The 25,634-nt window shown below is 43.0% G+C and overlaps 1 protein-coding gene across 1 annotated transcript in view; it reads left to right on the top strand.

Moving 5' to 3' along the window:
• SPON1 (spondin 1) overlaps positions 1-25,634 on the top strand; it is a 315,970-nt gene that overhangs the window by 175,789 nt on the left and 114,547 nt on the right. Inside the window, exon 6 of the mRNA XM_019975385.2 lies at positions 5,206-5,354. Coding sequence (XP_019830944.2) covers positions 5,206-5,354 — 149 coding nt within the window. The remainder of the gene's footprint in view (positions 1-5,205; positions 5,355-25,634) is intronic.

The following is a 25,634-nucleotide window of genomic DNA, read 5'->3' as shown; positions in this document are numbered from 1 at the left end:
CCAATGCAGCAGCCCTGGGTTCAATCCCTGGTCAGGAAGCTAGATTCCACATGCCACAATTAAGACCCAGTGCAGCCAAAAAAAATAAATAAATAAAAAAATAAAAATTTCCTAATGTCTGAATATGTCATAAAAGTTCTTTTAAATAAATATTTGCTATGAAGGGAGCTGAATTTTCCCTGGTAGTTCAGTTGGTAAAGAATCCGCCTGCAATGCAGGAGACCCCGGTTCAATTCCTGGGTTGGGAAGATCTGCTGGAGAAGGGGTCGGCTACCCACTCCAGTATTCTTGAGCTTCCCTTGGGCTCAGCTGGTAAAGAATCGGCCTGCAATGCAGGAGACCTTGGTCCAATCCCTGGGTTGGGAAGATCCTCTGAAGAAGGGATATGCTACCCACTCCAGTATTCTGGCCTGGAGAATTCCATGGACTGTGTAATTCATGGGGTCGAAAAGAATCAGACACGACTGAGAGACTTTTCACTTTCACTTTCATGAAGGGAGTTCTTTGTTAACTTTAGTTCATTGTTTGAATCTCAGAAAGCATTTTTTCCCATTGACATAATGTTATAACAGATTATAAAGCAAGCTCACAATTATGTCTCTCCATTATATATTTGAGCTACTAAACAATTCTATTAGGTTTGAAAAAAAGACTTTTCTTTCTTGAGTATTTCATGTGACAATATCGGTCAAGTCCTTGGCACAGTTCCTGTCATGTAGTAATGACTCCATACGTGTAAACTGTTGTTGTTATGTCATTCTTGCTAGAAGAAAATTTCCGCTATATTTCTCTCTCTCCTGATGCCAGTTGCCACAGTGGGCACGCATCACTCTCCACAACCTGGCCCTGCCTTTGTTTTTCATCTTATCTCTTTGTCTTCTAACTCTCTATTCCACTAAAGAGTCTCCATTTCCTGACTTCTCAGGAAAAGAGCATGTGTTTTAGGGCCGGTGAACTTGGATTTGAACCCCAACTTGGCCCTCTTGCTAGCTCCTCTGTGAGCTTAGGTAGGTTCCTTAACATCTCTTCATCTCTCTTCATCTGTAGGATGACAGTGAAGTTGTAACGAGGGTTACACCTAGGAAAGCGTTGTGCCTAACACCTGTGTGTTAGTCACTCAGTCTTGTCCAACTCTTTGCAATTCCATGGACGATAGCCCGCCAGACTCCTCTATTCATGGAATTCTCCAGGCAAGAATACTGGAGTGGGTTGCCATTTCCTACTCCAGGAGATCTTCCTGACCCTAAAAATAGATCTTATCTATTTTTAATAGAATTCCTGCTCCTCCTGTCCTGCCAGTTTTCCCACGGGAGTCTCCTTCCAAGGCGGGAATGTCCTTGCTCCTCTGCTTCTTGTGGATGCCCCTGTGCTTTCTGTCTATACAAACACAGAGACTTTGTTTTGTCCAGTTCTTTAAAGTTTTTATAGTTCTCTCCCAGGCCGGTCCTATTAATTTGCACAACTCTGAGAAACAGTCCAGTTTAGTAATTATTCTATTTTTAAAAGGTGAACTGAGGCTCTGAGAGATGGAATAACTGATTCATGGTCACGAATGGAGGTCTGGAGCCTTGGTCTTCTGCACTGTGGCCCTCCCCCCAAGCCATCCTGCCCATATGTGACTGCCACTCACCTGAATTCCTTGTTATTTCTAACAGTGCACATTGTCCCATGACTGCCTGCCTTGTATCCCCAGGAAGGATGCAGTCTGCCCCCTTACCCTGCCTTGCGAAATATCTATTATGTGGTTAATGTCATTCAAGGTCCTAAAATTTAAATAAATGTGGTATGTTGCAAGACCATTGCAGAAAACCAACAACTGTGTTGACTAGAAGGTTGAACTGATACTCTGACATTTTAGTCAAGAGTAAGACATCTCATTCTTGAGGTACTTGTTTCTCTGTAAACGTGCGTTTAGACTCTGAATCCCTGAATTTGGAGTTACCTACTCCATCTCCTGTGTTCCGTGTTCTTGTGTCTAGAACTCTGACCATGCTTGATTGTAGGTAATCTGCTGACCCATCCATTTCCCCTCCCCGAGGCTGTGAGTCCCTCCAGGACAAGCACCACGTCCAAGTCCTGTCAGTGCCCCGGGCCTGCCACAGTGCTTGGCACCTAGTAAATGGAAGTCCAATGAATAAATCAGAAAGAGCCATCTGGCCCGTCCCCTCATCCCCCTGTGATTGTGCTTGTTCCTATCCTCTTACCTTAGTTCGCATTATGTATTTCTTATCTCTTATATTGAATCAAAGGCAGGTTCATATTTTACTCATTTTTGTACCCTCCCAAACAACCAGGGAAGGAAGAAACCATCTTTATTGAGAGTCTATTGTGTGCCAGTGATTGCACATATATTATGTTAAAAATTGCATTTAATTCTTATAACAGGTTGATAAGGCAGGCATTATCATCCTTGAATTACAAAAGAATGAGCTACGAATCAGGGAAATAAAGTAATTGGAATTTGGCCAAGTTTCCACAGGTAGTAAGTGTCAGTGCCGGAACCTGAATCCCTGTCTGCCAGCTCTGAGACCCAGGCCTTTCTTTTTTGTTGTTGTTCCGTGTTTATTTTTTAACAGCCTGCAGAAGAGCTGAGCGCTTTAGCCCAGTAGGAGTTGGGAAGTCTGCTGAACTGAGACTTGAATTTAATCACATTGAATCAAATCTGTGCAAGCCTGCTGCCCAATTCTTCTAGCACGTACACTGCCCCCTTTGTATCTGATTATTTGGATGAAATGCTTCAGGGAATAAGTGCTAAGCATCCACAGTGCATCAGGCTCAGGGCTGGGCACCTGGGCATACAGTGCTGAAGACAGCCTTCCTCAGGGAGCCTACAATCTAGTGGGAGAACACACATGGAGTGGGGATCGTAAATACGGTCTGTGCTGATAGAACACACTGGTAGTGGGGAAAGGAAAGGGGATGGGTAAGATAGGGATTAAGATACCCGAAATAGGTAAGCAAGAAGTGTCTATTGTACAGCACAGAAAAATATAGCCATTATTTTTTAATAACTATGAAAATGTTGAATCAGTGTGTTGTATACCTGAAGCTAATGTAATATTGTAAACCAACTATACTTCCAGTTTTTAAACTGTGATCTGGCTAAGGGGAGACAAAAGACAAAGGTTTAAATCATTCTAGGGAGGTCTTGGGAGGCTTCTGGGTAAATCAGGAAAGAGGAATGAGTGGCCGAGATGAGGAAAGCACAGAGGGAACAGCATGTGCTAAGCCACTGAGGTACGAAATTACACGTAGAATGGGTCTGGAACAAGGGGATATTTTGGTGAAACAGAACAGGGGATAAGTGAGATACTGGAACTGGTCTCCCTGTGTTCATACCATGAACCAAACATCATGACTGATTCTGACCCTTGCCCCTACACAAGCAGTGCTCTTGGCCTAGATGATAACCAGAGCATGCTTCCCAATCAGGAAGTAAATTAGAGAAATGGCTGGCAACACCTCCATCTGTCTTCTCTAGGGATGCGATGGACAAACACAGTGTTAGCATTTCCCTGATGTATGGGAAACAATAAGCCAGCAGCTGGGCAGACCCACATGGTGATGTTGTCTGCCTGGATCATGTCATCTCTCAGCAGACCAGGCAGGTAGCTTTGCGCCCACGCTCTTGATGCGCCCCTGGAGCAGAGGGCCCTGGAGTAGCAGGTGGGAGATGTGAACAAGATCCAGTCCTGTTCAGAATCACTTTCTTAAGTAGTGGGGGGTAGAGTGGAAAGGTCTGCCCACCCTGAGCCAGAGGGTTGGAAGCAGCAAACATCAGTTGGATCCAACCAGTTCAAGTTTCCCTCTTTGCTGTGCCCAAAAATATTCCTAAACTGGAGATTTTAAAAACCCAGCCAAAGAATAGCAGACAACTGAGCCAACATTATAACGAATTGTATGTAACAGTAATCAGTATGCATGTGTGCGTGCGTGCGTGCTAAGTCACTTCAGTCATGTCCGACTCTTTGACCCCATGGACTGTAGCCTGCCAGGCTCCTCTGTCCATGGAATTTGCCAGGCAAGAAGGACACTGGAGCGGGTTGCCATTTCGTCCTCCAGGGGATCTTCCCGACCCACAGATTTAACCTGGGTCTCTGATGTCTCCTGCATTGGCAGACGGGTTCTTTCCCACTAGTGCCACCCAGGAAGCCCAGTAATCAATATATATGTATTTATATTCATCATGTGCCAAAATAAATCAGGCGTGGTGTTGGCGTTGACTTTTCTCTCCTCTTTTTCCTCCCCCTTGAGACTCTGAAAAATCCTCAGGCCAAGTTCTGCCTTGGTCCTGCCCAGACATTATTCTGTTCTCCCTCTGTGTCATAATCTGCAGGAAAATGACTGCAGTCATTATCCTGGGTGATCTTCAGCAAACCACTATGGACTAGTCATGTCCTTGTACCCAAACCACCTCATGCATCCTTTCACATGGCTAGCCTGCCTGCCCCTCACCTTGGAAGGTACATAAAAGCCAGCAAAAACCAGCAGTGCTTATTCCCAGGAATGATTAAGCCTAATTTCCTACTCACTCCCTTTACCTTTTGCTCAGTGCCCACCTCCCCAGCTCCACACTCCAATTTTGCCCACACTGATGCATCCTTCACACTGCTATCTGGATGATTTATCTAAAATTCAAATGTGATTGTGTCATTCCCCTGCTCAGAACCCTTCAATGGTTTCAGACCCTTTAAAATGACATCTGAACTCCTGAAGCATTTAGAACAAGGTTCTCCATGGGCAGGCTCCTTCCCACTTTCCTGGCCTCATTTCCCAACTCTCCCTTTGACACTCTGTGACACAGCAATGCTAAATTACTTATGGCTCCCCAAACACACAATGTGACTTAATGTTTCTGAGTCTGCCAGAAATAGTCATTCCTCTCTGTTCTGTCTTACAAATCTGCTCAGCATTTAAACCGTCTCTCAACTTTCTTCTTCTCTGAGATTCTTTCAGACAGGAGTCATCATTCTGGGCCAGCTCTGTCTCCTGTTTAGACATCTACCCATTGCCCTGTCTGCATATGCCCAAGACTTACTTGCTTACAGGGACTGTCTTACTCATGCAGAATAGCACAGGACCTAACAGAGCATGTGCTTAGCCAACACAGGTTGGATCCTTGTCCAATTACACCTCCCCATCCCCGAAGAGACTTGTGTTTTAGCCACAGCCACACTGATACCTACATCTAATTGGCTTTTCCAGGTCGGGCCAATCACTGGTCTGCAATCATCGGCGGATCCCACTCCAAGAATTACGTGCTGTGGGAGTATGGAGGATATGCAAGCGAAGGCGTCAAACAGGTTGCAGAATTGGGCTCTCCAGTGAAAATGGAGGAGGAAATTCGACAACAGGTAAGAAAAATAATCCCAGAATGTCTAAAACTCAGACATGCCCTCAAGCATCCTTTAGCTTTCTTTCCCAGGGACTCAAAACTTATAGGACAATGTGCTGGAAAATTGGTACTGTAGGAAGTGAAATCTATTTGCTGAGTTTCAGAGTGCTGATGTTCAGTTGAAGACACAGGCACAAATGTTCGTCTTGTTGTCTCACATCTTCCCTGACTGCATTTGTTGTTTCTCGAGCTTGTGCTAAAAGCTGTTGCTATGGCTGCATTGTTGGAATATCACATCTTTCTCCTGAGGGTCAGTGTGGTGGGTTACTTTGATTCGTGAGAGGGTTGGGGGAGTGACATTTACATGAAGCTAAAATCACCATTTCCAAAAAGAAACATTTGTTTATTGACAGATGGTTTTTGCCCCTATGTCTTGAGGTGTTTGATAAACTAGTCAGTAATTAATCAAAATCATTAGAAGCTGAAGCATCTTTAATGTATTGATACAGTGTACCATCTCATGCGGGCCCAGGAGTCAGGTATTATCTAGGACCCCTTTCACAAAAATGAGGGATAAGGGAGAAATAGTCTACCATTCTTTTCTATTCGTTGGGAAGTACCATCATCCATCATCAAAAGCACTAGAAAGAGGTTGATGAGGGATCTTGAAAGAAGAGCTGTGGTTTGTTGAAGGCCATTCACAGGCTGAACTGTGGGGAGGAGACAGTCCAGCTTTGGCCATCACTACCCACAAAAGCCCTTTGGGCCTCAGAGAGCTGGGTAGCGAACCACATCTCACTGCTCATAAGTGTACAGGGGGAAGGGAGGAAAGAGCCAAGCATGCTGGGAATGTGGTCGTTTCCAGCACAGGCCACTGTGAGGCTGCTGCCCTGCCTGGGCTCCTGCCCCATGTCTCCTGAGCCCGTACAGGGGGCCCTGTGTCTCACGGTGTGTGTATGTGCAGCAGGGCACGCAGAGCTGAGGCCCCCAGTCCTTCCCCCTGATGTCTACCATCTGGCCTCCAAGCTCCCACAGACCCTAAACTGAACATAGCAAAGGCCACCTGATTCCTGCTATAATCCTCTGAGGAATTCTTTTGGCCCAGCATCCAAAAACACCCAGGAATTAGCTTATGTTTCTCATTAATTTGATTTAAAGCCTTTCTCCATTTTCAGAAAAAATTGTTTAACCCAGCATTTCAAGATAGTGTGCTATTCATCACGAGTTTATCTTACCAATGACTTAGTGTTTCTCCGACTCTGGCCGCCATGCCTTGTCACTGGTATTGCTCATTTAGGCTACAGCACAGCCACATTCATCTGCAAAGTCATGAAGGGCTCCATACTGGTCCTCATCTGTCCAGGCTGTCATGGAGGGGAAATACCTTGTCTGGGGTCCTGATTCTCAAGCATGGAATTGTGATATATGGCCTGCCAAGTTCTGTTGTGTCATATGTTGAAAAACCATTTGTTATAAATAGTAGCTGAAACTAAAGTTTGCATATTAATTAGATCAAGATCAAGGGCATCTTCATAATAATGCCCGTGTCACTCATTGGCTAGCTTGAGGGACTTCTGGAGAGAAGGGAAGCATGCAGGTTTTCTGAGAAACTGAGACCACACTGTGCTGGAGAACATGATCAGTCATGTGTCATAGCGGTAAGAAGGCTGACAACGGATGAATGGACCTCCTGCCTTCTGTCTCCTCTTAGGAAAATGTTCTTTGGTTGGTGTGCTCCTGACCAGCACACCTGGGATTAGCTTTTGTACACGCAGACAATGTCTGGTTCTCCCAGCTGGCTAGTGTTCCTGACATTAAGTCATAATAATATTTAATTATGGGTACTGCACATGAAAGTTAAAAATCCCACTGAGCACGTCCTAAGGTCTGTCAGGTTCCCTGGATGCTAACCATGGACTTTTAGCTCTCACCTCTAGTTGGAGAAGACAATATTAATTCCCCAGTTTTTCTAATAAGGATAATGGAGGCACAGTCAATAGTTTGATAATTCCAGAACTTGAACCCAAGTCCACCTGGCTCCAAAGCCTACATTAGTACCAAATAAATCATTTGCAGGGCATAGTGAAAATGGGAGGTCCTTTGTTCAAAACTTAAGAATTTCAAGATGGTGGCACTTGAATTTCACAGCACAGGGCCCTAACAATCTGCACAGGTCACACACTCGTGAGACTGGCCCTCTCTACCCACCTTCCTCGCCCCACTGAGAAACTCCCCTCTCCAGCCTCTGAAATAAGCCTATTTCCATAGCTTTGCTCAGCAGTGCATCCAGCAGCCCAGCTCCTAGAAAAGTCAGACAGATAAAGTGATTTCAGGGTCCCTTCGCTTTCAAGCAACTCATGGTTCTAAATATTGTTCCCTGAAAGCACACAATTTATTTTTCTGTAAGCCAGGTAAGAAACAACATAAAAAAGGAACAAGAATATGAATCCTCCTAGAATATGAAAGTGTCCCCTGAATAACCGGGAACTTGTTTGAACACATCTACAAACTAACACAGTGTTCTCAGCCTTTAATATCTTATATCCTGCCAACTGCTATATCAAAGAACCCAAGTCCAACCAGGATGAAAATAAAAAGGCCTCTTTTCCCAAGAAAGACATTTATATGCTTCCTAGCATTTCTCTTATTATAGACTTATCACTCGCTGCAAGTTTCAAGGGCATTAAAAATCACAGCAGATATTGTTGAAGGTAAATCTCATGCTAATGGCTTTCAAACACAAATGAACAAAAATAATAATCCCATTAGTAGTGGGAAACTGTAATATTATTGAGCATAAATTTCAATGTCCCTATAGCTACAAAACACCAAGAAAATTAATGAAAAGTTACAGCAGCATTATTGGCATCCATGACACTTGTGGCCAGAGATAGTGGGGGAAGGGCACAAGGCACACTTCCTAGCAGGAGACAGAGGCAAATGGGTCCTGGTGGGGACGGTGGATTAGGAATACGGAGAGAAGCCTGGCCTGGCAGGTCACAGATGAGTAACCTCAAGACAGGTGGAGGCAGTAGGGAATGGTAGATCACACCTGCAGGCAGACCCAGGACCCAAAAGTGAACTGATGAATATTCATCATTATGAAAATGTTACACTAAGACCATTTTTATTTCATCAAGTATACATCTATGGCATGTGTACAAGGTGTATGTGGCCCAAAGATGGTGCCCCCTTCACCATGTTACTCATGCTAGAAACTTGGGCATCACCCTTGATTCTGCCCCCATCCCAACTTCTTCTGCCTTCTCTCCTAAATGCCTCCAGGTCACTTCCTCAGTACCACGCCTCCATTTAAAACATCCTCATCTCTTGCCTGGATTATTGCGCTAGCCGTCTGACTTCCCTGACTCCAGCCCTCTTCCTATTATTCACATTGCCCCACAGCCATTTTATAAAAAATATCCATTGGATTATGCCACTCTCCAAATTAGGATGTTTAATGGCTCCTAATTGACCCCAGAAAAAAGTCCAAACTCTTTATCATAGCTTAAAAACCCTCCATGATCTGGCCCCATCTTATTGCTTGCTGCAGCTCTAAGCTGAACCAGTGAAAAACCTCTTTCATATTCTCCAAAAGCCATACCTCTCTTTCATCTGGGCCTTATGTCAGTCTAGAACATCTTCCAGCTCCCTTTCAACTGGTGAACTCCTGTTTATACTTCAGAACTCAGCTTAAATGTTGCTCTTCCTGGAAGCCTTCCCAAATTCTATGCAAATCTGTCCCCTGGCCTGATGCTCCCACAACACCGGGTACCTCCCCCGTCATTACCATCATCACATTTACTGCAAGTTCTTGTTTGATATCTCTCCTTCACTTACTGCAAAGTTCAGAAATCCATGTTCTCCATCTCTGTATGCTCTGAATGGGTATAGTGTTAATTGTTTCATAATTGTTTCCTGCATAGATTAATTCATGATAATTTTACTGAACACCTACTAAATAAATGCCAGGCATTGGATATCCGGCAGCAATGAGATCATTCCCTGCCTTCAGGGAGTCTACATTCTAATGGAGGAAACAAAGGGGCAGGGGGGAATGGTTAAATAATTATAAATTAAAGTAAGAAAATAAACCAACAAAGAGTGGCATAAAAAAAAAAAAACACATTAGTAGGGAGGGACCTTATTAGTAAGGTGGTCAGGGAAGGTCTCTGTGAGGGATACCCATTAAGCTGAGCCCCAAAAGAAAAGCATCGGGAAAACATCACTTTAGATGGTGACGACAGCATGTGCAAAGACACAGAAGTAGAAGAGAGCTTATTATCCTGGAAGAACTGAGAGAAGACTTGTGTGGCAAGAGAAGAATGAGTGAGGGGGAGTGTGGCTCCATGTGCATGAAGGACACATTGTCTCCACGCTGGAGAGATTCAAAGATTGGGAGGGAGAGGTACATACATAAATTACTATTTCCTTAAAATGTACTTAGATTCTTTAGGAGAATCTCTGCAACAGCTGAGGAAATGCGGACTTTAGACTGTGCAGCTGTTGAATGTGCCATTCTCTGGGTCCACTTTCCCTGCAGATGTGTTAGACATGTGTTTCCCAGCCCCTCCCTCTGGGCAGGCTAGGTCTGGCGCCCCTTCCTGGAGCAACTGCAGCTCCCTGTGCGGTCCTTCTCCTAGACAGGATGGTCCCTGCTTCATTCCTTCTCCATCTCCCAAGCATGTTCTGTGTCCCTGGAAGGTGGGGACTTGATGATTTTCCTCTCTGCTCTGTTCTTACTCATTCTGTTGCTTCATTATGGTTTCTTTTAATCTCTTCCATTTTAAACATGTCTAATTGTCTTACTGGGATTATTCTGTTACCTCAGGGTCTTAGGGACAAATGTTCCTTTGAATTGAACTTGCCCACTCTCCCCATCGCTAGTGTCCTTGATTGACTTTGGATTGTTTGCTCATCTTCAGTGGGTATTTTTCTTCGTTTCCTGTGAGAGTCCTCTATGCTCAAGTTGTGTTCTCTGCTTAAAGGGAGATTGTATTTTTTGTCTTTCCACCCCAGTTTTGATGTCATTTCTAAGCTTCAGGTTGCCCACTGCCAGGCCAGTGGCCTGCACTTACACATGGGACAGGCTGGGGCTTCTATTTAGTGAAGGTGAATTTTCATTCAAGGACCTGGATGAGAGCAACCTTGCTTGCCACTCCCCCCGCCCTGCCCGCCCCCCCTCAAATGACTGACAGAGGATTTTCTTATTGCCATTCACAAAAAGGAGAGTCCTTCAAAATATGCTGCTTGAGGCAGGGTTGTCTTCCCCCATGTCACCTAACACTAGCTTAAGACCTCCTCTTCTTGCCCTGCATGATTTTAAAACCTCTAGCTCCTGGGACCATACCCTGGGCCCAGTCCCAGGCATCAGTTCTGCTCACAGTTTTGTGTTAGACTTTTCTCCTCCTCTCTGGCATCCAGGGAATTTTTCTAGACTCCCTTTTGTATTTTTGAAACTTCCACCTGCTATATTTGTCTAACATGTCTATGTGTTTGTAGTAGGAAGGAGACTTTTTGCATCAACTCAGTCTTTCCTGCCTCCTGATGTCCACCAAGTATCTCCAGCACTTCATACACTGTCTCACACACAGTAGGTGCTCAGCCAGTGTCTGAATTGGTGAACTGACACACAAACCATAAATGTCTTACTAAGTCATTGTTGTTGTGTTTAGTTGCTAAGTGGTGTCCAATTCTTTGCAAGCCCAGGACAGCCAATCTTCCCTGTCCATGCAATTCTCCAAGCAGGAGTACTCGAGTGGATTGCTGTCTCCTTCTCCAAGGGATCTTCCTGACCTAGGGATCAAACCCATGTCTCCTATATTGCAGGCAGATTCTTCTACAGCTGATCCATAAAGGGAAGCCCTATTAAGTCATTTAGTTCAGTCGCTCAGTCATGTCCAACTCTTTGCAACCCCATGGACTGTTGCACGCCAGGCTTCCCTGTCCATCACCAACTCCCAGAGCTTGCTCAAATTCATGTCCATCAGGTTGGTGATGCCGTCTAACCATCTCATCCTCTGTCATCCCCTTCTCTTCATGCCTTCAATCTTTCTCAGCATCAGGGTCTTTTCCAATGAGTCAGTTCTTTGCATCAGGTGACCAAAGTATTGGAGTTTCAGCTTCAGCATCAGTCCTTCCAAAGAATATTCAGTACTGATTTCCTTAGGATTGACTGGTTTGATCTCCTTGCAGTCCAAAGGATTCTCAAGAGGCTTCTCCAACACCACAGTTCAAAAGCATCAATTCTTCGGTGCTCAGCTTTCTTTATAGTCCAACTCTCACATCCATACATGACTACTGGAAAAACCATAGTTTGACTAGATAGACCTTTGTTGGCAAAGTAATGTCTCTGCTTTTTTAATATGCTGTCTAGGTTTGTCCTAGCTTTTCTTCCAAGGAACAAACATCTTTTAATTTCATGGCTGCAGTCACCATCTACAGTGATTTTGGAGCCCAAAAAAATAAAGTCTCTCATGGCTTCCATCATTTCCCCATCTATTTGCCATGAAATGATGTACTGGGTACCATGATCTTCATTTTTTGAATGTTGAGTTTTAAGCCAGCTTTTTCACTCTCCTCTTTCACATTCATCAAGAGGCCCTTTAGTTCCTCTTTGCTTTCTGTCATAAGGGTAGTGTCACCTGCATATCTGAGGTTATTGATGTTTCTCCTGGCAATCTTGATTCCAGCTTGTGCTTCATCCAACCAGGCATTTCGCATGATGTACTCTGCATATAAGTTAAATAAGCAGGTGACAATATATAGCCTTGACATACTCCTTTCCCAGTTTTGAACCAGTCTGTTGTTCCATGTCCAGTTCTAACTGTTGCTTTTTGACCGCCATACAGGTTTCTCAGGAGGCAGGTAAGGTGGTCTGGTATTCCCATCTTTTTAATTATTTTCCATAGTTTGTTGTGATCCACATAGTCAAAGGCTTTGGCATAGTCAATAAAGAAGAAGTAGATGTTTTTCTGTAACTCTCTTGCTTTTTCAATGATTCAACAGATGTTGGCAATTTGATCTCTGGTTCCTCTGCCTTTTCTAAATCCAGCTTGAACATTTGGAAGTTCACCGTTCACGTACTGTTGAAGCCTGGCTTGGAGAATTTTGAGCATTACTTTACTAGCGTGTGAGATGAGTGCAATTGTGCAGTAGTTTGAACATTCTTTGGCAGTCATTAACAAATGACAAATTAAGTCATATGGACTTTAGTGCCCTGGTTGGGCGCTAGCACTCTGCCTTGGCAAGGAGGGCTCGTTTTCCACTCTGGTTGTTCTGGTTCGAGTAAGCTGAGAGCCACACAGCACAAGCTTTATTCAGGGGCTAGAGAATGGAGAATTGGGAGCTAAGGTTGACAAGTTAACTTCTCACACACCTGGCCAGGGGGATTTAATTTTAAAAAGTAAGACAAAGGGAGGAGGAGCAAGGCTAATGAGGGGGAGGTATATGCATTAATCCACTGGAGAAAGTGCAGGACCCTTTCCAGGAATTGGGGTGGCATCCCCTTTTATTCTTTTTGGTCCTTGATGTCAAGTCATGGCTGCCAGTTGTGTTATTTAATATGCAAATATAGTAAAATCAGCTGGTAATGAGACCCGGGCTCTGCTGGAGGTCTGATTCACTGCCATCTTGGTCCAGCTGGGTTTGTTTGTAGCTTCCTTTCTTATCTCAGCCCTTTAACTTAAAGATCTATGTTCACTTCTGCTAAAGGTGAGGGTTGACAGGTTTTGAGCAGAGACCTGGAGCATCCCTGGCAACAGCCTCTTGCATAAAACCGTGCACTGGGCACTCACTCATGAAAAAAAAAATGCTAGAAAAAAAACACTCCAACTTTCATATTTCTCAAATTTGAAACTTTCCTGACTGTAAGAGGTTGGATAATGGTGGACCCTCACATAGACATTGATTATTTCACCTTCAGGAGGCCTCACTTTGGCGGATTCCTTAAACCTGCCACCAGGATTACCACACCACCTATGGCACAAGAATCAATAAACAAGCTGACGTCCTTTTTCTTTAAAGTTGAAACAATTTATAAGGCTCTGGAAACTGGTAGAAAGAGTCTGAGAATTTTCTTTTCTCATCTTCTTTAAATCATTAGAGAAAAAAGATGCCTACCAAACTTTTATTTTTTCTGATTTTTGATTTTCTAAACTTATGGTCACTTCCTCTAATTAAAATTGAAGCCATTGCCTGATTCCTGATATTTTCCATGGATTATGACGTTACCTTGTCTGACTGAAAAAGTCACACACACACACACACACACATTACCACCTTTTATTTATAATAATTGAGTTCCAATGATTTTTAGTGCTTGTGAGAAACAGCACCATATAGTAGCTAAAAGCATTAGCTCTGAATCAAGATTCCTGGGTACAAACGCTAGTTCCAGGTGTTACATAATGTGTGATGTTGCACAGGTTACTCAGCCTCTGTGCCTTGGGCTCCCCTTCCATGAGATGAGCGTGATAATAGGCCAACCTCACTGACTTGCAGTGAGGATCCCCTTCCATGAGATGAGCATGATAATATGCCAACCTCACTGAGTTGCAGTGAGGACTAATGGAGCTGATGTGTGCACAGCGCTTGGAGCAGACCCTGCCCTGTAGAAAGCACTTACTAAACGTTACCTGTTGTTATCCTGTCTTCATTCTTGGTCTCCAATTCCTAACCAGGAAAGGGAAGAGCCCCTGTAGGAGCTACAAAAGTTAATGATTCTAAAGGTTCACTTGCATCAGGTCAGTCCCCAGCCTGAAAGGAGGATACCACTTCTTTGCCATCCCCTGCCCCCACCTGCCCCTCCCACCCCTGCTTAACAATGTCACCTCCTGAGAGCCCTAGCTCTCCGTCCCAAAGTTGACCCTGTACTATTTGAGGACAATAATCACACCCTCATATAAAACAGGAGCCACAACAAACTCCAAGCTCATTCCAACTCTACTCCTGTGCACATGTTCTTCTTTTTCCTTGGAACAGCTTTATCTGGATGCCCACCTGGATGCCCATAATGGCTAGTTCAAGGCCACCTCCAGAACAAGGCCTCGAGGCAGCCCAGAACAGGAGCTTTTCCCATTTGCTATGTGATATCTGCTGGGGGTTAGAAATGCAGACAAAGCTCCCAACCCAAGGAGGGAGGTGGCCTAGTGAAGTCTCTGTTTTTATACATACAATTTTAAGGGTTACTTTCCATTTACTGTTACAAAACATTGGCAATATTCCCCATGTTATTACAATACCTCCTTGAGCCTATCTTATATACAATAGTTTGTACCTCCCGTTCCCCACCCCTTTGCCCCACCACCACTGCCCACTGGTAACCACTACTTTGTTCTCCGTATCCTGTGAGTTTGGTGAAGTCTCTTAATTGTAAGTAACAGAAACCTGTTAAAACTAACTCAAGAACAAAGGAAAGTTTACTGTAGGGAATAAATAGAACTCAGAAGAACACATGTTAGTACTGAGTGCAAAAAAGCCTCTGAGAGCTGTAACCAGAAGACATCAGGCTGAGAGAACCACTGATGACCTCCCCTCCCCACCCCGCTCCACCACCTAGAGTCACATGGTCTTTTCTATGCTCTTCTATGTAAATTTCTTGTACTACCCTTTCTCAATAGATCTGCTATCTCCTCTTACTTATACTGCACATGGCCACAAATGGTGGCTATATGACTTTCTTCCTTGGCTTTTCATAGCCAGAGTGATGTTGGGTAACTCTCAGTTGAAATACCAGAAAGACAGCTTGATCATTGGAGAGTCTGTGCATGGGTGCCCCCTGCATCAGATATCTATCTACTCTAATCAGCAGTTGTCCCGCATGTAAAGAATCACAGAGTATAATTCCATACAGGTGTGGTTGGTAGGGCAGTTTTTACTAACAAAGGAATTGACAGTAGAAGGTAAATTGATTAACATTTCAGGGCAGCAGGAGTAGATTGGCAAGAAGTAGACCAAGTCATCGAAACCCAGACAAGAACCAAAGTTTGGGGAAGGGTATCGGGGAGGAGCACGAAAGAGAACAGCAGCTCAGCACAAAGAACAGATCAATAGAACCTTAGGACACAGAGCTAAGCCAATTGGATGCGAAATACTGGGTCTAGAGATTGGTTCAGCCATTGAGGACAGACCTGGGGATATTCCTAGACCTAAACATAAGGATTTGGAGAAATAGAGATCAGAGAAAGGTTACGGTGGTGAAGGGCACAGTCAAGATCATGTACTCCTACATTGCATTGCATTTACCTGCTTAAGAGCCATGAAAACAGTACAGGGCAAGTAGACATGGTCCCTAAGTCTTTGACCTTGAGTAGATCACCTGACCTCAAGGAGCCTTAGATTTTTCATTTCCAAAATGGTAATCGTGGACATGAACTTAAGCAAACTCCAGGAGACAGAAGAGAACAGGGAAGCCTGGTGTGCTGCAGCCCATGGGGTCGCTAAGAGTTGGTCACAACTTAATGACTGAACAACAACAGCAATCTTGAGGATATGAACTCCATATATTGGTTATGGAATAATACACATGCAGTGCCTGAAGTATGACCCAATTGTACTCTTAGTATTAGGACCCCCCAAAAAATAAATTTGGAGGATTTGTAATCCACTTGTCCTCCCATCTTCTAAGAAGATGCTTTGGTTTCATTGGGTGGGAATGCAACTGATAGGAGAGGTAAACTGTGCTAAATAAAAACTGCTAGAGAGAGTAGACCAGGGAAAAAGAAGTGAGGGGGGAAGTAAGGCCAGTAAGCTGGGCCAGAATTAGAATGTTAAAGTGTGAGAAGAGACATATATGAGCAACTGCCATTTGGATTGGAAATATAGATTAAAAAGAAAGGTCCAAAGAAGACTTTTAGTAAATCTGATTTCTCAAAGAAGAGACATCTAAAGAGAATTTTTAGCAGTGCACTTTGCAGAAGATTGTGTGATGTAATTAACCCTCTGTTGGCTCCTCAAGATACATTTAGTAAAGACCTGCAGTGCTTTTCAAGCCTTCTTGGAATCAGATTGGGTAGAAACTTTAGGTTGTTACTCTGCTGCACACAGTCCCCAGGTGCCTAATTTTGGGGGGGTTACATTAATACTGTTATCCATACCTCTTTTGTCCTTCACAACCTCATTCAAGGCTTAACTCCATGGAGTGTGTAAGTGGGCACTTGTGGTTGATAGGAATCAAGTGGTACTAGGGGTGGGTGGGAAAGAAGTTAAATAAAGATTCCCAGTCACAGACACTTGATACAGAAATTAGAACATCATTTGAAAGGTGGGACTTCAGTCATATGAAACCTCTTGTTTTCTTTCAGTTGAGTCTTCAAAGAAATCTAAATCACAGTAGGACAAGCAGCCAAAGTGATTCAGTGATCCATGTTCTTTAATAAAACTGGAACAGGCTGCCTTTGCTAGAAGGAGGCAGAGTCCTGCTCTTAGCAGCATTTCCTGACTTCCACAGCTTCACATCAGAGCATCATCAATCCCTGGAAATTTTTCTGAGAATCTCTCTATGGAAGAAATGGGGGATGGTTTTATTCAGAACTTATAGATTATTTAGCTTCCTGAAAATCTATTTTTATAGCAACTGAGCCAAAATATTGCAAACAGAAGGCAAATTTAAATGGGGAAAGAATAAATTGTCAAGATTTAGAGACAATTTGGCAATAGCTATCAAAAATTGTACATTTTCTTTCTTATCATGACCAAAAAAGCCCACATGACATAATACTATGTTAACCATTTTTAAGTGTATAGTTCTGTAGTGTTGAGTGTATTTACACTATTGTGTGTACATTTTCTTTATACCCTGACATAGTAATTCTGTATCTAGGAATTTGTCCTTCAGAAATGTTCTCACACAAGGTATGTGAGGAAGAATACTTACCACAACATTGTTTATGAAAATAAGAGATGGAAAGAAGCTATTTTTTAATCAATAGGTGGCATATTGAAAATTCTGGCTGCTTCTATGTAGTCAAATACCATGCAGCTCCTAAGGAGCAAGGCAGATCTATATGTACTGGTATAGAGGGATCCCTGGTATATTTACCAGGTGGGGAAAAACAGAAGAGTGTCTCTAGCTAGCTGCCATCTGGGGAAGACACAGGTGGGTTAGAGTCAAATGATTATTTGCACAAATAGAATTTTATATGCATAGAATATCTCTATGTATACATGTCAGAAGCTCAATGTCTCTAGAGCAAACTGGGAGAGTAGGGGTCAGATCTGAGAGGTGTATTCACATTTCACTATATGCCCTTTTGTACTGCTGTACACATGCATGTTACCTGTTAAAGATGTTATCTAAATTAGCAAAGAAAACTTTAGTAAGTGAATATTGCAAAAAGATCAGTATTCCAAACTTAGCCTATATATTTACTGTGCTTCCCCCAAAACATGATTTTTAAAATTAAACAGGCTGATTCTATGGAAATGAAAAACTAAATAGTCAAGAGTAACCAGAAAATGTCTGAAAGACAACGATAGGGGTGGGGGAGAGGCAGTAAGTAAAGAAGACTAGCCAAACCAGATATTAAAAGCTAAATTATAAAACTACATTAAATAAAACTGTGTGACACTAATATATGGATAAATAGATCAATAAAATGTAATAGGAAGTCAAAAAAAGACACAAATTTATTTTAAATTAAGTGTAAGAAAAAGATATAATTTTCTGTCTCTTGGAAAAAGATGAATTTTATAAATGGTATTGTCACAACTGAAAGTCATGGAAAAATGCAATTTGCTCCATACTTCAATCCTTAAACCAAAATAAAGTCCAAATTTATCAAAGATTTAAATATTTTAAACTGAAGATTTAAAAACATTAGAAGAAACATGATGAAATCATTTTATAATCTAGAGCAAAATCCCTTCCAAGCATGTCACAAAACTCAGAGGGCATAAAAGAAAAGATTGATAAACTACAAGCATGTTTTTTATTGTGGAAAATATTTAAACATTTTAAAGGTGAAAGACAAAGTGTGGGAAATGTTTGTAGTCCATACAATAAACAAAGGGCTAATTTCTGTAATGTGTAAGGAGCTCATATGGTTCAATTTTTAAAGAACAATAAACCAGTTTCTAAAAATGATCAAAATGCATACGTTTTAAGATATTTTAAAAGACGTTTAATCTCATTTATGATTATGGAAATGCATATTTATTCCACAGAGCTATAATTTTTGATCTATTGGACTTTTGATAATCATATGTTGACAGAAGTGTGAAAAAACAGACACAGTAATATGCTAATTGTGGCAGTGCTGATTGGCACAGTTCTGTGGAGGGCACATTTCTCTGACTCGTACTTCCTATCCAGAAACTTACATACACAGATATACTCACATGTAGGCGCATGCTACCTACTGAACACTGTGTATAACAGAAAAAGTAGAAAAACTTAAATATCTATTAATAGGGGACCAGTTTTTAAAAAATGAGAAGTTGAGATTAAACATGATCAAGGCAAATCATTTGGTTAAAAAAGAGATTGCAGCAGAGTATTTCTAGTGTATTTCACTTGTGGTATCACAAGATATACCCTTACATCTTTTGAAGGGCATGTAAGGCTATAAATAGTGGTTGCCTGTGGGGTAGGGACCTGAGAGCCTGGAGATGGGAAGGATAGATTAGATGAGAATTTTGTACTGTGTCTTTGGGTACATGGTACAAAATATCTGTTCAGGAAAGTGATTATTTTGTATTTGAAATAATAAATAAGCCAAACCGTGAAGCTTAGGAATATTTAAAAGACACCACATAAGAAAGTACATTGTGTGTTCTTGGTGGATTATTCTTATCCTGGTGCTAAGAGCTCGTCTAGACTCTATTCACAGTGTCAGGCCCACCTGGTACCAGTATGCCCCCAAATCCCACTGAAGACGTGGTTCCAAGGACTGTGCTGGGCAGAGGTAAAGATTTTTAATCCTGGTGGCCAAAAGTAGTTGACTCAGAGAAAAAGTGTGAATCACGGCCAAGGGAGAAAGCAAAGGTCGGAGTTGATGCTTAGCCTTAGGTCTGAGGGATGAGGCCACAAACTGAAAGATCCAGGAAGCCCAGACAGTGAGGGAAGGACTGCAAAGTGCCTGAAGCCTCATCTGGTGTGCTGGCAGCCACAAGGCCTAGGAGGGCCTCATATCTTCAGGATCAGAGAGGACTGGCCAGAACTTTCTCTAGAAAGACTCTAGAAGTGATCTCAGATCTCTGCCCCCTTCACCTCCAAAACTACAAGATAGTGGTCCTATGCGCTGTGAGTGCTTAATGCCCTGCAAAGAAGGGCCCTTGTCTGAGGCTTGTCCCCACTCACAGGCCTGAGTCCTGCAGAGGCTGGTGTGAGCCCCCCTCCTGAGTGTGTGCCCTGTGGACAAGGGCCATTGTCTGAGGCTTGTCCCCACTCACAGGCCTGAGTCCTGCAGAGGCTGATGTGAGCCTCCCTCCTGAGTGTGTGCCCGTGGAGAAGGGCCCTTGTCTGAGGCTTGTCCCCACTCACAGGCCTGAGTCCTGCAGACGCTGTGTGAGCCTCCCTCCTGAGTGTGTGCCTGCAGACAAGGGCCTGCTCACAGGACATTTGCAGTCAGTTTGCGATGTGCTACATCCAGGAGTTAAGACTCTGTGCTCAGTTGCTCAGTTATGTCCAACTCTTTGCAACCCCATGGACTGTAGCCTGCCAGGCTCCACTGCCCGTTGAATTTTCCAGGCAAGAATACTGAAGTGGGTTGCCATTTCCTACGCCAAGGGATCTTTCTGACCCAGGGATCGAACTCATATCTTTTGCATCTCCTACATTGGCAGGTGGGTTCTTTACCACTGTACCGCCTGGGAAGCCCCAAAGTTTAAGAATAAACATTTAGAAATAGCAATTTAACAACATCCAACGACTCTAATAATTAAAAAATCAGAATGTGGGTACAGTCTGCAACAGATTTGGTCTTTTACTAGAGTTGAGAAGCATGGTCCTAGAGGCAAGGAGTATTTTTAAATCATCTTTACCTCCAGTACTGGTGTCAGGGCCTGAAATATCACAGATAATAATAAATGTTTATCTGAAGTTACCACAGTCCATAGATTTTTTTAAATAATAAAACTGAGGCTTGGGAAATATATGTGACTTGCCCAAATGCCAATGACAACACAGAGTCTTGCCCAAGGACACTTGGCTTCCATTCTAGAACTTTCTCCGCTCTCTGCTAAAAGAGAGGAGGCATAGACAGCCCTGAAAACTTCATCTTGTTGTATGTACTGAAAAACTTAGCTAGTTTTCACCAAACTGTCTGAGACAGTTTAGAGTAAATTGTCCAATGAATATTTGCCATCTAGTGGTAAAAAAGGTGTATGTACCTTGTATAGACTTCATTCATTCGTTCAATGTCAAACACCATGTTTGAGAAAATACTTGTCCTTAAGCAGCTCAAGGACTCTTGATTGACATAGACATAGGTGACTACAACACAGTGCAACTTGGACCAGAAAAGTTAGGTCCAAGGCACATGGGGGACACAGAGCAGAGCCTTCCCTGGCCTCAGGGACCTGAGATTTCATAAGCAGCATTAAACTCAGTAAATCTTGATACTCAAAAAGTATTAGCTCCTTTCTTGTCTTGCTGGACCATCAGCACCAGGATAGCAATTTTTATTGTTGCCTTGTTTGTGTGATGATGGACTCAAGAGTTGAGCATGTTAGGAATGCAGCCAGTTCATGCCCTTTGGCTGAATTGGGTAACTGTCCTGAGAACTGTATCCCCAGCCACCTCTACTTCTGACCTTTGGGTCTGTTTTGAGAAAGTGTTGTTCACTTCCCACTCCTGGTCAGAGCATCTGTGGGCTGTCCCTCCCATCCATTCAGTTCTTCAGCTCTCTCATCATGAAGGTATTCCCCATACAAACAAGTTCTCCTAGTCCATCAAAGATGCCCTCTGCTGAGCCAAGAGCCACCTCCCTGGTGTCCAGCTTGCCTGCAGTGAGTGATGTATGGCATAAGGGAGTAGGAAACAGGCCTGTAAAGGGAGGTTGGGGTCGCCTCATGAGCAAACTCGAGTACCAGGCTGCCACTGCTGAGGTTACAAACAGACCAGTAGGAATAGGGCGCCCATTGAGGATTTCTGAGCAGGGAAGTGACCAGGCACAAGGGTATTCGTTCATTCAACAAATAAGTATTGACATCTATTGTGTGCGAGGCACTGAGGGAAGACCCCATGCCGGGCTCTAGAAGCACAGATGTGGGATAGAAGACCGAGTGTGGAAGACACATCATGTCATCCCCCTGTATTGTAGCGTGCTGTCTACCCCACGCAAAACTTAAAATCCTTATTTCAGAGAAGGAAAGGAATCAAATGGTCCCTAAAACTCCATAGTATATGCACTAAGCTATGGAAATTGTTAAGTCATATGTCATGCTTCCAGCTGTTCTGTAACTATGTAAGCATATCAATTTTTCCTTAGGATAGACACAGATAAGCAAAAAAAGAAGGCACAGGAGCCCCATCTCATGGAAGAGATTCTGCTGGCTTCTCAGTTTTGCCTCCGCATTATCCCATTATGTCCCCTTGACACCACGTAGCCAATGAGGTTTATAAGAGGAAAGAGCGAGCAATTACAAGCTGACAAGCTGCATGTTATGGTAGAGTTGTGTACTAAGTGGTACTAAGGAGGAAGTATCCGTTCTGACCAATTCCATCCTGAATGAAGGACCTTACCAATCATGAGCTGAATTTTGAGGGAGGAAGAGAGTTTGCTGGGTAGAGAAAAGGGAAGGGCACACCAGGCTGTGCAGAGGTGTGTGATACCTTCATGAAACTAAGTGATGGGAGAGGGTTAGGAGATGGAGTAGAATGGACATGTTCATCCACTCGTTTTCTCCAGGAAGGTTTCCTGTGCATCTACAATGGGCTGTGCCCTGAGGGAATCAGGAAGGCAGACACAAGTGCAGAAGACATAGAGCTCACCCTGAAAGGGCTCAAGAACTCAGTTCATTTAGGCAGAAAACCCCCAAAGCAGAGCTTTATCCCAGAAGAGGAAGGCTTGAAGAAGGAAGGCAGATGATTCTTTCAGTCTTTCAGTTATTTTTCATTCTCTTGTGGCTTATAGCCTCCATTTACTGAGTGTCTACCCTGTGCCAGGTGGCATGATAGATTCCTGACAGACTAACCTATTTCAGTGAAACTTCACAGCAACTCTATAGAGGTAGTTATTATTGATTTCATGTTCCAGATGAGAAAAGCAAAGCCCACAAAAGTTAGGTCACACAGCTAGTCCAAGGTCACACAGCTACAAATCAAGAGTACTGAAATTTTGAGTTCTTTCTTTTTTACTGCTGTTTTTGCTTTTCCTCATGTTATTTCTCCATCCTTTTAAGACTTTCGTTCCCCGTCTGTATCTGCCAGAATTCCACCCAGCCTCACATAGCCCACTCTGCTTTGATGCCTTTCCTAGTTCCAAGTACATGTAGTTTCTGCCTCTGATCTTCCAGACACCCTGCATAACACTTTGGCCCCTTCCCTGCCTCATATTACGGGGGCGGGCAAGCAGGGGTGCCTCTGGAAGAACTAGTACAGCACAGGCTTCCAGCTGAGCCAGGCTCTGCATTGGACACCCCCTTCCTCTCCCCAGTAGGGCTTCACATACAGCTCATAATACCTTAATAAGTGTCTATTGAATTAAGCAGAACACTTTAGCCCTAGGTTCCCTGCCAGAAAGGCTGCTATAAGCAAAGCCAGCCTTCCCACCTCTTTGTCTCCACAGCTACCACCAGTTCTCCAAACTACAACCCATTCCCAGTAGGCTCCAGTTATAGTAGTTCTTAATTATCTTCCTATTCAATGGCAAAATAACTGCTTCATTAATCAATGGGTAAAGAAAATCAAATGTCTATTAACTAGCAAGCCAATGCTGTCCCAAAGGACATTGATCCTTGTATATTGGAGCAGCCTGTTCATTGGGAACCACAGCTCTTGAAAGCAGCATTCTGGGGGAGTGATGGGGGAACTGGAATCTTTTTCAAAATAGCCATACAGAGTAACACATCAGGTTCTTATTGAGATTTTTTGTTAAGGGAAGGGGAGGATAGGGAAGAGGAGATTATTTACTTGGTGTACTAAGTATTCCATAGGTTTCGTAAATGCATACATTTAACCAATAAGCACTGACAGGTATGTATGTGTTATCTGGTGCAAGATTATTCTTTAAAATGTAATGAACTCTGCAGAATATACTCAAGAATCAATGCAAATATAAAAGGTGTGCTCATCTGGCTGATGATCTGGGATCATGAGTGCAAGCATGATTGGGGATTTCAAAATGAAGTTTTCCTCTATGCCGATGTCCAAAGGGTTTTCTTTTTCAAATCGGTTTGCTGTTCATCTAAAACTCATCCCTTCCAATTATAGTGACCCCAAACTTAAGCAAATATACATGCATATAAGCGTTCATGTTTATTTATCAAGTACATAGAATGTACAATCCTAACCGCAAAGAAGTGGGACTGAGGTGAACTCCAAAGCCTCCAAAATGGGGCCTAAGACAGCAGCAGTGTCTGTTGCAGGGTGGGTGTATGGCCTGCACCAGACGTTTATTTTATTATCCAGCCGCCAAGGAGTTTGGCATTCTTTACAACGTGCATCCTGACTCACTGGAGTCCAGTATGTTAGCATCTAATATACTTTTGCTACTTCCAGGACAATGCAAGGACCTTAGACTACTTGAATTCTTTTCACTCCAGTGACACTTTAAGTATTATTGTTGCCAAGTAATGAATTTTACACATATTTAATACTGCAAAGCTAAATTCATATTGTTTTGTACAGTCAGTATTCACTGAGCATCACCCCCATATTAACTCTTTCTGCTGCTCTTCATTTCTTTTTACATTTCCGTTTTCCTTCAGGGACCATTTCTTTACATCTTTAGCATTGGTTTGTTTTTTTTTTTTTTTTTGGACAAGACAAGAGTGTTTATTCTGATGCATGTTCTCTGACTCTGACTACACCCCCTTTCCAGATCTACGCTCCACCTGGCTCCTCCCTGCTCTGTAGTCCAGGAGGCCCACCTCTTTAGACTCCATCACCAGCCTCCCTTGTTCTGTGGCTTTTGGATGAGATCTTCCAAAGGACACACCAGCAGGAGATCAGGGGGCAGGATAACAGTGGGATCAGGGTCCTCAGTTTTCCCATCTAGCTATGATTAGCAGTGGTGTGTTCTTCTACCTAAAACACAGCTCTTGTGAGACGTTTTCCTCTCCTGCCTTTTTTTTTTTAATTTAAATTTATTTCTTTTAATTGGAGGCTAATTACTTTACAATATTGTATTGGTTTTGCCATACATCAACATGAATTCGCCACGGGTGTACATGTGTTCCCCATCCTGAACCCCCTCTCCCACCTCCCTCCCCGTACCATCCCTCTGGGTCATCCCAGTGCACCAGCCCCAAGCATCCTGTATCCTGCATCGAACCTGGACTGGCGACTTGTTTCATATATGATATTATACATGTTTCAGTGCCATTCTCCCTAATCATCCCACCCTCTCCCTCTCCCAAAGAGTCCAAAAGACTGTTCTATACATCTGTGTCTCTTTTGCTGTCTTGCATACAGGGTTATCGTTACCATCTTTCTAAATTCCATATATATACGTTAGTATACTGTATTGGTGTTTTTCTTTCTGGCTTGCTTCACTCTGTATAATAGGCTCCAGTTTCATCCACCTCATTAGAACTGATTCAAATGTATTCTTTTTAATGGCTGAGTAATACTCCATTGTGTATATGTACCATGGCTTTCTTATCCATTCATCTGCTGATGGACATCTAGGTTGCTTCCATGTCCTGGCTATTATAAACAGTGCTGCAATGAACACTGGGGTACACGTGTCTCTTTCAATTCTGGTTTCCTCAGTGTGTATGCCCAGCAGTGGGATTGCTGGGTCATATGGCAGTTCTATTTCCAGTTTTTTAAGGAATATCCACACTGTACTCCATAGTGGCTGTACTAGTTTGCATTCCCACCAACAGTGTAAGAGGGTTCCCTTTTCTCCACACCCTCTTCAGCATTTATTGCTTGTAGACTTTTGGATCGCAGCCATTCTGACTGGCGTGAAATGGTACCTCATTGTGGTTTTGATTTGCATTTCTCTGATAATGAGTGATGTTGAGCATCTTTTCATGTGTTTGTTAGCCATCTGTATGTCTTCTTTGGAGAAATCTGTTTAGTTCTTTGGCCCATTTTTTGATTGGGTCATTTATTTTTCTGGAATTGAGCTGCAGGAGTTGCTTGTATATTTTTGAGATTAGTTGTTTGTCAGTTGCTTCATTTGCTACT

The sequence above is a fragment of the Bos indicus genome, chromosome 15 (genome assembly GCF_029378745.1).
Source record: "Bos indicus isolate NIAB-ARS_2022 breed Sahiwal x Tharparkar chromosome 15, NIAB-ARS_B.indTharparkar_mat_pri_1.0, whole genome shotgun sequence".
In the NCBI taxonomy this organism is placed as follows: domain Eukaryota; kingdom Metazoa; phylum Chordata; class Mammalia; order Artiodactyla; family Bovidae; genus Bos; species Bos indicus.
This window is presented reverse-complemented; position numbering and strand designations above follow the sequence as displayed.